Source organism: Pinus tabuliformis, chromosome J, assembly GCF_031772625.1.
Source record: "Pinus tabuliformis cultivar Carrire ecotype Pingquan chromosome J, CPIR1, whole genome shotgun sequence".
NCBI classification, from domain to species: Eukaryota; Viridiplantae; Streptophyta; class Pinopsida; order Pinales; family Pinaceae; genus Pinus; species Pinus tabuliformis.
Genome location: NC_142295.1, coordinates 116,940,265 through 116,952,715, shown reverse-complemented (window position 1 = coordinate 116,952,715; position 12,451 = coordinate 116,940,265). Strand labels below are relative to the sequence as shown.

The 12,451-nt window shown below is 38.4% G+C and overlaps 1 protein-coding gene across 1 annotated transcript; it reads right to left on the bottom strand.

Moving 5' to 3' along the window:
* Positions 1–10,835: 10,835 nt before the first annotated feature.
* Positions 10,836–12,200, bottom strand: LOC149225819 (putative aspartic proteinase GIP2). Its single transcript, XM_089380024.1, has one exon. It carries the CDS (start codon positions 12,198–12,200, stop codon positions 10,836–10,838), a length of 1,365 nt encoding a protein of 454 aa, XP_089236150.1.
* Positions 12,201–12,451: the final 251 nt, after the last annotated feature.

The window sequence follows — 12,451 nt, the reverse complement described above, 5'->3', positions numbered from 1 at the left end:
AGCCAAAACCATAGAAACACAATACCATCAACCTCGAAACTAGGGATCAACACGTCCGTCGAGACATTATGGTCCAAAAACCATAGGCACAACTTCCAAGGTCTAACTACCACGGACCAAAGGTACTTTTCACATGTACGCGCTTTTACTGAATCCAACCTGCGTGTACACACGGATTCTCCTTGCTGAACCTGCGTATATATCTTTCTTGTCCTGCTGTACTGAGATCTGTCCTCTGATCAAGTTGCCATCACCTGTACCAACCTCTGAGCACCTGTACCAACCTCTGAGTGAGTTGCCATCAAGGACAACACTTGAAACATAATGCCAACAATCTCCCCCTTTGGACTTGATGGCAACCACCACACCAAGTCATTCTCCCCCTTTGACATCAAGGGCAAAGGGCGTACCAAGATATGCTCTTCTTTGGTATACCTTCTACTGTCCATACTGCTGTCCATACTCCCCCTGAGTACATGCTGAAGTTTCTGATTTGGCTCCCCCTTTGTATATGCCAAAGTGTACCAATCTATCCACGCTCCCCTTGAGCAGATGCAAGTTCTAAGACCAGCCATTCAGATCTGTATCATAAGCATCAGCCTGCAATATCATTCCTTTGATCAAACAACAAGATGTATCGTCAACTTATAGTGCCAACAATGAATTATTTGAAGAATATTCTCCCCCTGAGTGTGAGCCAACCATGTCTGAACCATTTCCTGAGTCTGTTCTGCTCCCCCTGAGCCTGAGCCAACCATGACTGAACCTGGGTCTGTTCTGCTGCCCTTTCTTCATATACGCGACTTTGCAGCCTGTAACTCGCGTATATACGCGACTTGTCTTCATTATATCAGCGTATGCAGGATGGAATACTGAATTTCATCACTTTCAGATTCCCCTGTGTCTGTTATGTCAGCTGCCTGAGTTATCCCACAGCTTTCTGTCTCTGTCTTCTTCAATTCCTGCAACTGTGATGATGTATGGTCCCTTTGTCTTGAATTTTGAAATCTGCTTCTGCATTCCCTTGCTTTATGCCCATAGTTATTGCATGTAAAACACCTTATATTTTTCATGTTCCTTCTATCACAATCAATTGCTTTGTGTCCATATGCATTACAGGCAAAGCAATACCCTCTGAAATACCTGGGATGAGATGATCTTTCTTGAACCATTCTACTTCTGCATCTGGCTGCAACATGTCCAAGATTATGACATACATAACATTCAACTTTATTCAGCGGAGGAAATAATCGTCTATCACGTCCATAGTTAGGAGTAAAGGATCTTCCTTGAGGAATTTCTTTTCTTGGTTGTTCCTTGAGCATTTCAGATTTCTCATTAGAGTTTCTTGTCTCACCTTGTGAACTAGATTCACCTTCAACATATTCATGAAAACCAAGACCAGTCTTGATAGCAGGAGATCTTTGACTATTAAGAATATCATCCAAGACTTTAGAACTATCTTGAAATCGTAAAAGCTTATCCTTTTCTTCTAGTTTACCTTTCAAGATATTTACCTCAACTTGATGTTGTTCTTCCCTTTTCAGATACTGCTTCCTTAGGTCTTCTTCAACTTTTCTCCCTTCTTCTACTTGTCGCTTTAGTTTGATCACTTCATGTTCTTGATCTTCAAGATCTTCTTTTAGAGAGAGGATCTTTGATTCAAGTCTCTGAATAGTTGTGCTCTGATCTTTTGCTATATCCTGCAATTTCTCCCTTACCCTGGTTTCTGTTTCCAATAGTTCTTTTAATTTGGCAGCTTCTTCAGTTTCTGCATTCTTCTCTTCATGTGCCATGAGACTTTTAATATCCTCGCTATCATTGGATGAAGCATTCTTCTTCTTGTGCGCCATGAGACTTCTAATATCTTCACTATCATTAAATGAACTTTTAATATGGGAATAATAGCTTCTACCATCTTCTTCATATATCCTTTCTTTGTTATGAGGACATCTAGCAGCATAGTGACCAACTCTACCACATAGAAAACATTTGAAAAGCAGCTTATCTTTGAACCGTCCAGTTCCCCGTTCAAGATTCTTGACAAAATTTACCTCATCTTCTTCCTCTGACACTTCGAATGCGGCCTCTGGTGGTACCTCTAGTCGCATTTCAAAAGCAGTTAAGATCCCGTGAAGCTGTGACATGGTAATTTTTCGCACATTCTCCTTTTCTTCTATGGCAGATACTTTAGAATCAAATTTAGTAGACAGAGATCTCAAAACCTTTTGAACTAAGACAACTTCCTCAAATTCTTCACCCAGATCCCTCATACAATTCACAATCTCATCCATACGCAGGAAATAATTAGCTACGCTTTCATTACTTCGCATCTTAAGAGTTTCATACCGGATTCTGAGAGTTTGAAGCTTCGCTATTTTTACCTGATCATCTCCTTCGTAGCTTGTAACGATTTTGTCCCATATTTCCTTAGCTGATTTGAGATGCATGATCTTCATAAATTCTGATTGAGTCAAAGTACTCAATAGGACATTAACTACTTTGGCATTGAGCTCATATTGCTTTTTCTCTGCTGGATCTGTAGGAGTTGCTGATGGGAATTTGTATCCTCCTTCTATGAGTCCCCAAACTTCTGCTCCAAGAGACTGTAGATATGCAGTGGTTCTTATCTTCCAGTGAGTAAAATTGTTCCCGTCAAAGACTGGTGGCCTGATGTGTGCCTCTCTTTCTGGATTAGCCATTTTGATGGATCTTTTCCTTCAAGCGATCAAGCTTCCTCTGAAGGACCTGCTCCGATACCAATTGTTGGAAATAATACTGAGAGGGGGGGGTGAATCAGTATTATCAGATCAATAAAACCTTTTCAATTTCATACTCAGAAACATATACGCGACTTCAGTTAAGTTAACCCGCGTGTACACGCGACTGTGTCTAAAGCAACTAGCGTATATGCAGATATCTTATGATTCAGTTAATCTTATCTTCAGTAAATGCATCAGAACATTATTAAGCAATTTAGCAGTAAACAGGTGCAGTATAACAGAACGGAACATCACACAAGAGCCACACACATGAACACCATGATATAAGGTGGAAACCCAATGTGGGTGAAAACCACCTGCTGCAATTCGTCTCTTTCTTCTTTAATGAGAAACTTCTTTTACAATATACTGGTGCAGTCCTTTACCAGTATGCAGGCTATAACCTGCAGAGGGCTACAACCCTCTCTCTCGTTTTCCAACTACTTTTGGAAGGGAGCTACAACCCCCTCAGCTCTTGTACTAGCTGATCCATTTACTAGTACGTAGGTGCTGACCCTACAACCTTCAGGGACCACGTTTCATCAATTTTCAGACTGGATCCAAGAGTACAAAGCAAACATTACCGCAATACAATCATCAACTTATACTTGCATCATAATTCATTAAACAACCCAATACCGAATCACTGAAACCCTGTCATCAAGAACACAGAACCCAAACCAGAATCTAGAACTCTGCAACAACCACCAGAATCAGCAACAACCTGAAATATCAACCCTTATCATGCATACGCTACTTCACTGTACCAAAACCGCGTGTATACGCGCTTTCTCCAAAGGCAACCCGCGTGCAGATCTAGAAATGATTACTTCTGCCTTTGCTGTCAGATCCGACCCTTACCAAGCGTCCCGAACAGATAACCAGCAATACCAGATCCTCTCACTGCGTCAGCCACTCACAATCCATGCTTCTTTGCCTAGTGATCTTCTCCTTATATAGCCTTAGGCCTTGTTCAATACCAAGAGCCAAAACCATAGAAACACAATACCATCAACCTCGAAACTAGGGATCAACACGTCCGTCGAGACATTATGGTCCAAAAACCATAGGCACAACTTCCAAGGTCTAACTACCACGGACCAAAGGTACTTTTCACATGTACGCGCTTTTACTGAATCCAACCTGCGTGTACACGCGGATTCTCCTTGCTGAACCTGCGTATATATCTTTCTTGTCCTGCTGTACTGAGATCTGTCCTCTGATCAAGTTGCCATCACCTGTACCAACCTCTGAGCACCTGTACCAACCTCTGAGTGAGTTGCCATCAAGGACAACACTTGAAACATAATGCCAACAATTTGTGCCTCAAATATGTGCTCCAAATACTTCAGATTCTTTGTCACATTCCTTTCTTAGTCTTTTGATTATGTAGCATAGTGTTAATCAAAAAAAAATTATTCATTACGAAAGTCTGAAGAGGCTAGACCCTTTGTCTCATAGATAAGACCCATATGGTTTTTGTTCATTCCACTATCTACCTAGATGAATTATTGACAATGAATTCTTTATGCACATACTTTCGATTATTCTAGCACACTTATCCATTGATTCAGATCTCAATTGCACATGTAACATGTAATAGGATTTACACTTTTCCACAAAATACTTTGTTTCTATTATGCCCATACTTCATCATTTGTAATATTCTCAGTGATACTTGCCACGTAGATAATTTAGATGATTTGGACCTCTTCTTACAGGAGTAGATTTGGATATCTTCAAGTCACAAAAAATTGTCACCAAACAAGGCCTCCAACTTTGATTATGTAGTATCAGTCTCTTTTATAAATTGTATACCATAGTAAGGTGACCTTTGTGTATGTCACAAATTTCTATTTGTAAAAAAATGTAGATTAACGTCCCTCTTTAGTATAACCATGGAACTATATAACTCATAACCTTACATTTATATCTCAGTTGTATGTGATGGTAAGTTCCAATTGTATTGAAACTGAATTGTCAATAAATTTGAATGATCACCTTTGATTTGTAGTGCTTGGATCTTGGAAAAGTGTTATTTGATGCCTTCAAGGAGATACCTTATTTTAACCTTCTGATGTTTCTCAAACTTCATGAACTTTGGATGCTTTGATTTGTCACAAGGATGTTCAGATTGATCACAAATTTGAATGTCAACATGATATAGTACAAACATCAAATTTGTAATGAGCCGAATAATGTCACTAGTCTTCTTGTAGCTCATAGCATTGCATAGATATTAACCTTCACTGCTTCTATACTTTTGAAACTTTTCACATTATCTTGTCAAGCTTTATATATACCAAATTGTTGATGAACTGTTATGTCTTAGAGATAATACTTCTGTTTTTGTTTTGAGCGAGGATACCTAAATTTTTTTCCTTGTATTTATATACTTCATCCAAATTATACTTCATTGATGGATTATTCAAATAATACTTCCTCCTTTATTATTCTTAATTTCAGACTTTCCACATATTTTGGAGAAATAATATATGTCATAGAGATATGCTACATATATTTTCATGTATTATAGGGTTTCTTTCTAGCCCTTAAGGATTCCTTTATTGATGATAGCTTGTCACATGGATAATGATTTCTTCCTTAAACTCACATCACATAGGTATTGTGCCTCTTGCAATTCATATTTTTACAAGAAAAAGATGCCACAAAACTTGCATGGTACTTTGCTTGGTATCCCACACAGACAAACTTCATGTAACTTTAATTAATAAACTCTGGTCTTCTATGTATGTCATCAAGTTGGGAAGATTAAACATAGAATGTATTAAAGTACTTACTTGTCAGAGAGGAGTAGGTTGTAAGAGTGTTGATGAGAAAAAGTGTTGATGAATGAGAACCAAAAACCTTTAATAAAGTAAAAAAACGAGAGATAATTGCTTCAATAATATTCTTCAAGAATAAGTGTTGGATTCTACAAAGATGATTTTCTCCAGGCCCTCTTATTTTCCCTTTTATAGAAAGAGATATGGATGTTGTAATGATATATTCAAATAAGAAAACAAATTGTGATCTTCAATTTGCCTTCCTTTCACCTTAGATTTGATACCATGTTGAAAACTCAAGATGCTTGTAGATTACGATAGATTTCTCTTAACGTGATAATTACTTGTAAATTATTGTTGGATACTTAATTAAATTAATGTTCTCTTCATAAATCAATTACCCAAATGTGAAAAACAATGACATCACAAGAGACAAATAGCACAAAAATATAGGTTCCCAGCTAGGGAAAAACCACACGAAGGAGAAATCCAAGAAAATCATCTTATTATATAATCATATTAAAATGAGATACCCAAGATCTAGGACTAGGACCAAGACTACCACAAAGACCCCAATCAACCCTTCTTCAATTCATGTCCAACAAGTCATAGTCAACAAAAGTCAACACTGATCAAATCTCAAAAATTTGCTCTTCTCCTAAAAGTTCGGTGCCTAAAACTTCAAGATTGTAGTAGCATAAAAAATATCTCTAAAATATTGCACATGTGAATATAAACTAGGGAAAAAAACATAAATTTCTCTCTCCTTTGACTTTACTCTCTTTCTCCTTTAACTTTCACTGAAATTCTCCTTCTTCTTGCACAAAAATCAAAGTGATGATTGTATGATCAGATGAGGTCAAACTATCTTGTATTTATACATATACAGGAGGTCAAATGCCTCCTTCTTTAGGTTGAATTGTCTAGTAGGGCCAAGTTGGTATTTGTGGCAACAATTTTTATTCTCACTCAATTTTTTTTTTACAAGAAGTCCAAATGAGAATTTGACTTAATTAAATTTCATTGACTCATGATAATTTTTATTTTGACTCAAATGACCTTAAAAGCATGAAGAAAATGATTTGAATAGAAATAAAATTATAATAAGGAAAATAATAAGTACATCAATGATACATTTGAATTTCATTATGAAGATCAACACTAGTTACATTTTCAACGCTCCACACAGATCCTCTCCACGTAGTAGAACCAAGTGGAAAAGGTCGTGGAAGAGTAAAATTACATCTTCTCCTCACTCAATCGGGTACCTTTACATTTCCAGGTGAAGTATTTAATTGATCTGACCCTTAGTGCACCTCTACCTAATGTGAAATTCCCATTGAGATCCTCATCCTGCAGAAAACCAATTGTACTTGTGCAGAAGAAAGAGGAGACCTCACAACTCTGCATTGATTATGGGGCTGTAAACAAAATCACAATTAGTAATATGTACCCAATTCCACAAATTGATGACATTCTTGACTAGCTCATGGAGGCCATGTACTTCAGTAAAATTTATCTAAAGTTTGGCTACCACGAGGTCCCCATAGAACAAAAAAATGTAAGAAAGAATACTTTCAAGTTTAAAGAAGGTCTTTTTGAATGGTTGGTAATGCCCTTTGGTTTGATAAATTCCCCAACAACTTTCATGAGAATGATATATGATATCCTTTATCATTTCACCAATTCTTGTGATGGTATATCCAGATTATATCCTCATCTTTAGCAAGAGTTGGGAAAAGCACTTGCAACATATTTTACAGGTATTTCACACTTTGCGAAAACACAAGCTATATGTTAACTTGGAAAAATGCTCCTTCAACATGAATAAGGTCCAATAATATGCTACATTATTAATGAGCATGGAATGCATGTTGATCTAACGAAGATTCACATAATTTGTGATTAGCTAACCCTCACCACAATAATTGAGCTTCAGAGTTTATTAGGCCTTTCCAACTTATATCGTAGGTTTGTGTTGGGATTTTCCTATATTGCATGGGCATTCAACTAAATGACCAAGAGTGGCAGCAAAAAAAATCCATTTGGAGCATGTCATAAAAGAAAGATTTTGAAGATCTAAAACACAACTTATTCTTAGCCCCATTTCTCTCCTTACCTAATTTGCAACAAACTTTTAAGATTGAGACAGATGCTTTAGACTATGTGGTGGGCACAATTTTCATTCAACATGATCATTCCGAGGCCTACCATAGTGAGACACTATTAGATGTCATCTATAAGTACCCCACCTATGACAAAGAAACATACTTGATTGTACAACCATATCTCTAGTGGAAGCATTACATTCTTGGGAAGAAGACAACCATCCATACTGATCACAAGTCTCTGTAGTTCATGCATACACAAGGAAAATTGCATAATAGTCACCATCAAAAGTGGTCTATGTACTTGTAGCAATTTCATCTTAATGTTGAATTTAAGACAAGAAACACTAATCTGATCATTGACTGCCTCAGTTGAAGTCCAATTGTAGAACTAACCATGGTGCTATGCTCCTATAGACATGAAGCATCTGGATGGGACCAAATCTATGAAAGAAATCATGACTTCACTCTTATACCATGCATACACAAGGAAAATTGCATAATAGTCACCATCAAAAGTGGTCTATGTACTTGTAGCAATTTCATCTTAATGTTGAATTTAAGACAAGAAACACTAATCTCATCGTTGCCTCAGTTGAAGTCCAATTGTAGAACTAACCATGGTGCTATGCTCCTATAGACTTGAAGCATCTGGATGGGACCAAATCTATGAAAGCAATCATGACTTCACTCTTATACCATGCATACACAGGGAAAATTGCATAATAGTCACCATCACAAGTGGTCTATGTACTTGTAGCAATTTCATCTTAATGTTGAATTTAAGACAAGAAACACCAATCTTATCGTTAACTGCCTCAGTTGAAGTCCAATTGTACAACTAACCATGGTGCTATGCTCCTATAGACATGAAGCATCTGGATGGGACCAAATCTATGAAAGCAATCCTGACTTCACTCTTATACCATTGAACCAAACTATCTAATGAACAAAACAAAATATAGATAATAAAAAAATACCACAAGTACATAAAAACCAATTCGGATCTTTGATGATTATCAAAGTCTACCAACAAATTCATCAAATAAATCATCATAAAATGGCCCACCAAATTTTGAGGCAAGATCCTCCATTGGAAATAGACTAAAGTTTGGAAATAGACTAAAGTTTGTTGCATTTTTCAGAACTGAACCTCGTTTTAGATGAATTTTAGAGTTGTATGATATCTATGTGAATGCACATTAACTTTCAAGGTCTTTATCAAACACAAGGCCATTGTCATTCATTTTGAGAATTTTGAAGTAACTTGGAGAATATTTTTGAAATGTACCAATTAATATTCCGAATTGAAAATTTTGCATTTAAATGTTTTTGCATGTGTTAAAGAACTCAATTCCGATTTCAAATTGGGACTGGATAACTATGCTCCAATGACGTCATATACCATGTTTTTCTTTAATCCCAGCCGTGAATTTTATGGTGCAACTTAGATGTTTAGGTTTTGGATTTCACAAGCCATGACTCTAACAACGTTAGGCTAACTCGGACGAACATATGGCTAGCTCTTCTAAAATTTCACATCACCTATCTTAATTGGCCACCTCTAATTAAGGTTATTTAAGGTGTTCCATGTTATATCAATACTCCGAAGGGGACCACTGAAAAAGCTTGCAGGGCCATGCAAGCGCATTTGGGAGTCGTTAAAACGTGCAATGGATGAAGGTATGGCAGAGTAGAATAGAAAGATATCGTGTTTTGGAATAATTGAACATTTTGTTATGGCTATCGATATTACAAATTGCATCCAAATTGGAGTAACTGACAATTTAAGCTGCATGTGGAGTATAGTCAAGTTATACATGAAACTCGATTATATCTTTATTTAGAGAAACAAAAGTATAGTATAGTTATACTTCAATGGCTGGAAAGTGATTCTATATTTATTTCCTAAAAGAAAATGTAGACATATGATGATGGTTGTAGATTCGAGGAACATGCAGGATGTATTTTTTAATCTAGGAAATAATAATAATTATAGGTTACAATAATTATCTAAATGTATTATGAATTGCACATGCTTTTGGTGTCGAAAGAAGAGACATTACGCACAGTTGCGTGAGAGAATATGTCAAAATGCTGATATATGTGCCCAGTTTTGACTACCAAGCAACAGCAACAATTTTGCTATGATGGTCCCATTTTTTTAGAATTTGGCAGGAAAATTTTTAAAAAATTTAATTATGGGAGCGTTTGAATATCCAGAATCTTTGGACACTCAAAATCCCTAAACTTATAATTGTAACTAGAATTTCTAAAATTTCAAGTAAATTTTATCAAAATCTTACCATAATTTCCAATATTTTCTGAGAAAAATAAGCGTGGTTCAACACAGTGGAGAAGTGGTCTCTTTCCGTGATCTCATTGTTCATTTGTTAAAAAATATATATAACACTTTTATTAGTAGTCAATAAAGAAACAGGTATGTGCTCGTACCTAATACTTGCGAGGCTTGAGATATTAGCCTATTGCCTTAACTACCAAGAAAAAACAAAAATTGTTTTAAGTTTTACTCCAAACCAAACCTCGTACCTCAATAGCATACGTTATATTTACCTCTTTAACCACAATCAATATAAGTCATAAGAAGGAAATCACTGATCGACTTTCCTTTAGATTGCTTAGGCCTACCTAAAACGAAACTTAAGCTAAATCGATCGCTAAGCAGAGTCACCATTAATAGTTTTAAGATACATCGGAATTTGTGACATGAGTTAACAATAAGTCAAGCTTTCTTGCATATTTTGCAAATTGGAGGGAACACTTACAGCACAGTAAGTTCTGTATAGGATTCTTTCGAATGTTTGTGATTTCATGCCTATTTAATTTACTTGTATTTCATGGATACCAAACACTGTGAAGTTAGAGACAGATTCACACAGTTAATTCGAAGCATCAAAATTTAATTGAAAGCAAATACAAGTAATGGCCGTGCAGCGTGCAACATAAAGGGAAATATATAAATTGTGGTATTAGAGAAAGCAAATGTATAAATCTTGATATTTTATAGAAAATATATGTAATTAGTGCACGAGTGAGGAAGGATTCTTTTGCATTAAAGGATGGTATTGCAGGAACTTGGAAGTACAAAAGCGAAATCCCTCGTGTTATTTATTGTGTTCAGGTTCTGTTAGAACAACTTATTATCTTGAAAGGATTCATCATAGAGTACTAGTAGTGTTGAAATTGCCACAACTTGTTAGATAAGGTAATTGGAGCAGATTGGAAGAGAAACCTAGCGTTGACCTGCCAATGTCAAATTGAAGGAGAATCTCTTGCAGCTGATAAGTTCCGATCACAATCGATACCTCCGGATCCTCGCCTGCAACAACAAAAGCTAGACACAATGCATTCTCAGTGTAGTCCCGCTCCATGGAGTTAGCTCCAACAATCCTCCAAGTAACGTTGCCTTGCAAAACAAGGTCGATCGTAGGCACGTTGGGCCCCGGCTCAGTGCTCCCATCAAAAGGGGGCTGTCCCGTCCCTCGTGAATCGAAACACACAGCCTTGTCCAAGGGCTCAGCATAGGGTTCCACTAAGTCAACGCGCTTGATATTCATCTCGCTTGCACTCTGGGTGTAGACGGCCATGAGGGAGTTGTAGATGGGGGTGGCCAGTTGCGTGTAGCGCACCACGGTGCTCAGCTTCGTGCCGCCGCGTCCTGTGGTGCCGATTCGCAGCTTCTCGGCGTCGATCGGCACGTCGACGCCGTTGACTCTGATTCCCTGGACACCGATATAAAAGCCGTGAGTGGAGGCGTGGGTGGAGTTGGGGATTTTGATGGGGTTCTTGATTAGGGGAGTGTGGATGAGGTGGCGGGAGAAGTCTGTAGGGTTTCCGCCTTTTAGAGGAGAGAGGAAGAGCGGAGCGTCACCAAAGGAGAGATAGCCATCTATAATTGACTTCAGTGGCAGACACATGGTAAACTTGTGACTAAAACGCCCTACCGCTGACAGCTGAGCTGGCAGTGCCAACGTGGATGAACTCATCCCGGCGACGCCATCCATCCCGGCGAATTCCCATCCGGGAAGCAAATCGAAGGGATTTTTTTGTTTGGCACAGGCGAAGGGCAAACGATGGACAGGATATTTCTGTCCGTCACTGCGGAGAAGCGCCGCCACGTCCTGCCCGAGTTCGTCGCGCAGGTCGAACTCGCCTGGTTCGGGCACGGAGCAGCTGTGGTTATTGCACCCGGGACCCCGGGGGCCAAAGCAGGTGTAGCAGGCCGAATACTCATACGACTTGCACAGACGCGTACTGCAGCCTATAGGGCCATAAGTGGATGATACGTAGCTATTGTTGTAGCATCTTACCCACGTGTAATCTTGCTCGATGTCTAGCAATAGTTGCAGGTCCCGCATAGGGGTTCGCTGCGCCATCTGTACTGTGTAGAGCTCCCTACCGTCATATTGTTGGACACTTAGGACGAGGAAGCTCGGGTGCTTCCGCGATGCATTTGCAGGCAAATGAAAGAAGCACACGAATACGGCGGCAATGAGGACGAAACAGAGCCTGAGAGAAGGCATTGCGTTGATGAAAGCTCGGAGTAGTAAGTAGAGCTGCCAATGTGTGGATGCATAGAAGTTGCGCAATAAGTAGGCAGAGTCGGGGTAGGATTCGATCCCTGCCTGATTGAACGGCGTCGAGTTGAAGCCGCACCATTGACTTCAAACGCTCCAGGTGTATACGATCATGGGAGAATAAAATACTTAGAAAGTGGGGCAGACAGATGAGCAAAGGCCAGTTGCTTCAGACGCCCTTTGCTGACGGCCGATTC